This window comes from Etheostoma spectabile, chromosome 17 (genome assembly GCF_008692095.1).
Source record: "Etheostoma spectabile isolate EspeVRDwgs_2016 chromosome 17, UIUC_Espe_1.0, whole genome shotgun sequence".
NCBI lineage: Eukaryota > Metazoa > Chordata > Actinopteri > Perciformes > Percidae > Etheostoma > Etheostoma spectabile.
Genome location: NC_045749.1, coordinates 12,526,983 through 12,531,889, shown reverse-complemented (window position 1 = coordinate 12,531,889; position 4,907 = coordinate 12,526,983). Strand labels below are relative to the sequence as shown.

Here is a 4,907-nt window from a genome sequence, read left to right as displayed (position 1 = left end):
CCTGGGTATCCTGCTCTACCTTTGAGAAAATGAAAGCTCAGATGGGCCAATCTGGAATTGCCCCTTATGACCTCATGAGGGGCAAGGTTACCTCCCCTTTCTCTGCTTTCCCCGCCCAGAGAAGCCCCCCACTCCTCAAAAGCCACAGACTCAGAAATGACACATTCAAAGGAAAGCTAACTGTGGGACTTGCTCTAGTGGCTGTAATGCTGCACCAAGGCTAAATTTTGGGAAAAAAGACAGATATGGTATTAGGGGACCACTAAAAATCACCATGTCATGGGACCTTTCAATATATGTCTGGCATTGTTTGAGTGGGAATTGTTTGATTAATATATATATACGTATACACTGTTTAGGCTGGACAGTGTGAATTCTATGTAACAGTAGATTTGACCTATTTTTCCTGCATTTAAAACCCTTTTACGAATAACAGTTTAGAAAAAAAAAGATTTTGCCCTCAGAAATATTGAATGAACCTTGCAAATTCAGATCAATCAAATAATAATGAAATAATAATTACTCGGACTTCAGTCAATGTATTACCATTGCTGAAACACCTACAAAAATCGTTTGAAACCGTAAGAACTTTCTGAAATTAAATGAAGGAAAAACTGAGGTGGTTGTTTTTTTTGGAGCAAGAGAGGAACGATTAAAGTCTGCGCTCAGCTTCAACAACAATGTTAAAAACACAGACAAACCAGAAATCTGGTGTAGTCTGGACTCAGACCTGAACTTTAACAGCCACATTAAGACAATTACAAAGTCAGCCTCCTATCACCTAAAGAACATATCAAGGGTTAAAGGACTTATGTGTCAACAGGATTTGGAAAAACTTGTCCATGCCTTTATCTTCAGTAGACTTGACTACTGTAACGGGTTCTTTCAGGTCTCCCTAAAAAAATCAACAGACAGCTGCAGCTGATTCAGAACGCTGCTGCTCGAGTCCTCACTAAGACCAGAGACTGGATCACATCACTCCAGTTCTGAAGTCTTTACACTGCTTCCTGTGTCTCAAAGAATTGATTTCAAAGTACCTTTGCTAGTTTATAAATCACTTAACGGTTTAGTTCCAAAATATATGCTGATCTGCTACTACACTATGAACCACCCAGACCTCTCAGGTCACTGGGACAGGTCTGCTTTCTGTCCCCAGAGTCAAACTAAACAGGGTGAAGCACTCAGCTTTCAGTTTCTATGCTCCTCATATCTGAATAAACTCCCAGAACCTGTAGATCCGCTGCTACTCTCAGTTCTTTTAAATCAAGGCTGAAGACCTTTCTATTGATGCTGCCTTTCTTTAAATGACTAATCATTCTTTAAATTTCTTATCTGCACTGTAAATTTTATTCTTGTGTTTTATGTTTCTCTTTGTTTTTAACTGTCTATTCATGGTGTTTTACGGTTTTTTAATGCTTGATTTTTTAACTGTTTTTACTTGTGTTTTATCTGTTTAACTGATTTTGTGTAAAGCACTTTGAATTGCCTTGTTGCTGAAATGTGCTATACAAATAAAGCTGCCTTGCCTTGCCTTGCCTAAGGTTACTTGGCGTAGAAATCATTACTAATGTCTGGTAGGTTGGCTCGGTTCGGTTATTACTGGCATAGACAGTTAAAGGTTGTTGGCCGGTTCCACGGTTCGTTATGTTGGTCCATTTTTATTGTATTGACACAGAAGTCTCTCGTTAGCATCTTATATGATACTTGTCGCAAAGTGACGCATCCACGACTCAAATCTGCACTCGACTTTGGGGAGTGACACCACTCATGGATGTATTAGGAGAACTCCACTCACTCCGCCCTACTTTCGTTGCGTTGCTATGCGACAGTAGTCAGGTGACTGTCTGCAGACAGAACATGGCTGACCTGTCAGAAGACCAATGAGAGAAAGGCCAAACTTAGCATAATCGATCTTATTTTTTTAGTGGTTTGTGACCACAGTTGACAGTCGTGGACAGCGATTGACCAGAGGTATTCAAGGTAAGCACGATTGCGCTCAAATTTGGGTTGATATATTACTCTGTGTTGCTTGAAACAGCAGGAGCTGACGTTGGTGTTGGCTAGCTAGCTAGCTAAGTTAAGCTAGCTGCTAGCCAAACAGTCCCCGCTTTCTCTACTCTTTCGCTAGTAGAAGGAAATAACATGTAACCGCTAGGCAACTTCATATGGACGCAACATGTTGTCTTCCGCATTTTTTTTTAAACTTTATTGCATTGCCAAAGCCAAAGCTAGTTTGTTGTATCGGTAACGCCAATGTAGCAGTAAAACTACAATAGTTAAATGGAAGATAACGTTACAAGTTAATATGTAATTTATCGTGTGGTATTTCAGTGACCCTTTAAACTAAAGTCAATATCTGCACGCACAGACATTCCCCATTGGGATGAATGATTTTGTGCCTGGTTTATTTTACAGAGGGGAGGTTTAAACCTTTGACCAAAGGGCACTTCATACTGGTTGTTCAGTTGGTGGGAGGTATATTTTATTAATTATTTGTCATCTTTGTGGAGTAATGCCACAGACCTAACTTTGTATGCCAACTATCGTACTTGGTATGTTAGGGCTAAATACAGATTGTCAGCTAAATGAGCCAGGATGACCAAGTTTTAGAATGCTTCCTAAGTAGGTTTCTTTTCATAACTGATGCAGTAGTTTTTTTGCCACTAAATACAGAGCATCCATAAGAACGTCCTATATCCTTGTGATATCACCATCTGTACTACAGCAGTGTCCTGAGAGTGGTTCTAAATGGTCCATGACTTGTATGTAGATGGCATCACTACACTTTATGGTTTGGGCTTCGGCAATATTTTTACAAATTTACAAAGGACATGTTTTTGTTACTTTTTAAAGTTACCTAAATGTAATTTCCTCTAACAAGCTTACACATTCAAATAGTCTCTCCGTTGTTTACATCCAGCAGAGGTTGTTCCAAATATACAAATTAAGACAGATATGTGAGCTAATTTATTACACAAGAAGAAAGCATCTTTTAAGTTGTGTTTTCCTTTAATGATTTATAAATTCCAATAACCACAAGGGATCTGATTGCAGATGAGCGGGTTGCCAGAAGGAATAGCAAATGGCCCAAGCGCGAGTGAACAGATTTGGGAGAGACCCTGGACTCTTGAAGAGATGCGGCAGAGCAGTGCCAACTGGTCCTTGGCGGCCGACTCAGGGGTAAGGGTCTTTGTCCCCAGCCCTGTAATAGGCCAAATAATTCATCATAATCTGTTCTCAAATAGTCTGAAACATGCTGCAGGAATCTGAATAGTGTGCATTTATTTATTTCACAAAAAGATTTTTATTACAAGTTAATGGCAGTTAGTGGAGAGCATTGTGATAGGTGTTCTGCTTTGGTCTAATGAAAAGATCTCTGCAACTGTTGCTGTCTTTTTCTTTCTTCACAGCTCTTCCTGTTCCTCCAAGACTTCTCCCAGAGAATGCTGTCGAAGACACATGATATTGAAAAGCAGTTGGACAGTCTGATCCGTGACACCAAGGCCACAGATAGCTGCTTGCACTCTGTTTTTAACGACTTTCTCATGCTTTCCAATACACAGTTTATAGAAAATGTAATGTATATAATTAAACATTTTTTGTTCTACTAGTTTTGCTTGTTGTACTATAACTGTGACAATACAATCTACTAGTTTGTTTACTTTTGGAGTTTCCGTGATGTAATTGCTATCTGGTGTGTCCTGTTACAGAGAGTGTATGATGAAGAGGTAGAAGACACTATTCCCAAGGCTGATACTTTGGAGAAGCGTCCTGAGCAGGTATAAATAATTCATCCTTCCTGCTCCTAACTTTTGATGGCATGGAGTACAACACTGACCAACCACTATAAAACGCTTTTCAGTATTATTATTTCAAGGATGATATGGATAATATTTTTGTTTTCCATAAAGGAGAAGACTCGAGAGCAGAAAGAGGCAGAGATGATTCCTAAGATGCAGGAAGCTGTAAACCATGGTCTGAAAGTGCTGGAATCAGCCTTCGAGCATCTGGACATCAAAGCTGGAAACTCTGATTCAGAGGATGAGGAGGTTACAGACCGTGTGGAGGCCATCCTGGAGCCCAAGGTGTGATCTTAATCATGACGTAGTAATGTATGATTACGGCAATTACTACAGAAATGCATGTGATACCTCATCTTTACATAAATGTACTTTATCCTGTGTGTCTGTTTTTGTCCTTGTCTTTTAGGATCTTTATGTGGACAGGCCACTTCCATATCTGATTGGTTCCCATGCCTTCATGGAACACGAGGACGTTGGACTTGGAGACCTCTCGAGTGATGGTAATATACGTATGGCAGCTTCTTAAGGCTCTACTACATTATACTGTAAATTTTCCCTCATGTATTTGTATCATTTCTTTTATTTATTTGTTAATTAGAAATGTCAGTTGACAGTGACAGAGACAGTGTAATTGACAGCGAAGATGGCAAAGAAACAATTGTAAGACCTTTTTTTTTCTTTCACATTATTTTTCAAGGTTTTTAATCTTGACAAAGGAAAATGAAAACCTCATTGTATGTATTTATTTATTCAACAGCATTCAGATGAGGACTTCAATCAAGAGGAAGGTGAAGGTCACAATAATATTAGAAAGGTAAGCTTGGCTAGCTGCCGGCCAAAACACCTCAATGATTACATTTAAACTAACAACTTTTTAACTTTGCATTATCTTCCCACACTCACCTAGAAGTCATCCATGTTAAGTTATGAGGATGATGATGATGATGAAGAAGAGGAGGATGAGGATTCTGACATATTCAGAGAATCAGACCGGGATGATGATGATGACACAAAGGTATACCTAACTTTGCTAGAGTAAAGCGTCTGTACTCAAACACAGCGGGGAAGGATTGCCTATGCACGACAGTTATAAAATATATATAT

General features: G+C 39.2%; 1 protein-coding gene across 4 annotated transcripts in view; it reads left to right on the top strand.

Moving 5' to 3' along the window:
- Positions 1-1,743: 1,743 nt before the first annotated feature.
- Positions 1,744-4,907, top strand: part of washc2c (WASH complex subunit 2C) — a 10,909-nt gene continuing 7,745 nt past the window's right edge. For all 4 annotated transcript variants that reach the window (XM_032540710.1, XM_032540708.1, XM_032540709.1 and 1 more), the window contains exons 1-9: positions 1,744-1,980; positions 3,055-3,180; positions 3,411-3,575; positions 3,711-3,779; positions 3,912-4,085; positions 4,210-4,303; positions 4,402-4,463; positions 4,561-4,617; positions 4,711-4,818. In XM_032540710.1, the coding sequence (XP_032396601.1) occupies positions 3,055-3,180; positions 3,411-3,575; positions 3,711-3,779; positions 3,912-4,085; positions 4,210-4,303; positions 4,402-4,463; positions 4,561-4,617; positions 4,711-4,818 (855 nt within the window). In that variant the 5' untranslated portion in view covers positions 1,744-1,980. The remainder of the gene's footprint in view (positions 1,981-3,054; positions 3,181-3,410; positions 3,576-3,710; positions 3,780-3,911; positions 4,086-4,209; positions 4,304-4,401; positions 4,464-4,560; positions 4,618-4,710; positions 4,819-4,907) is intronic.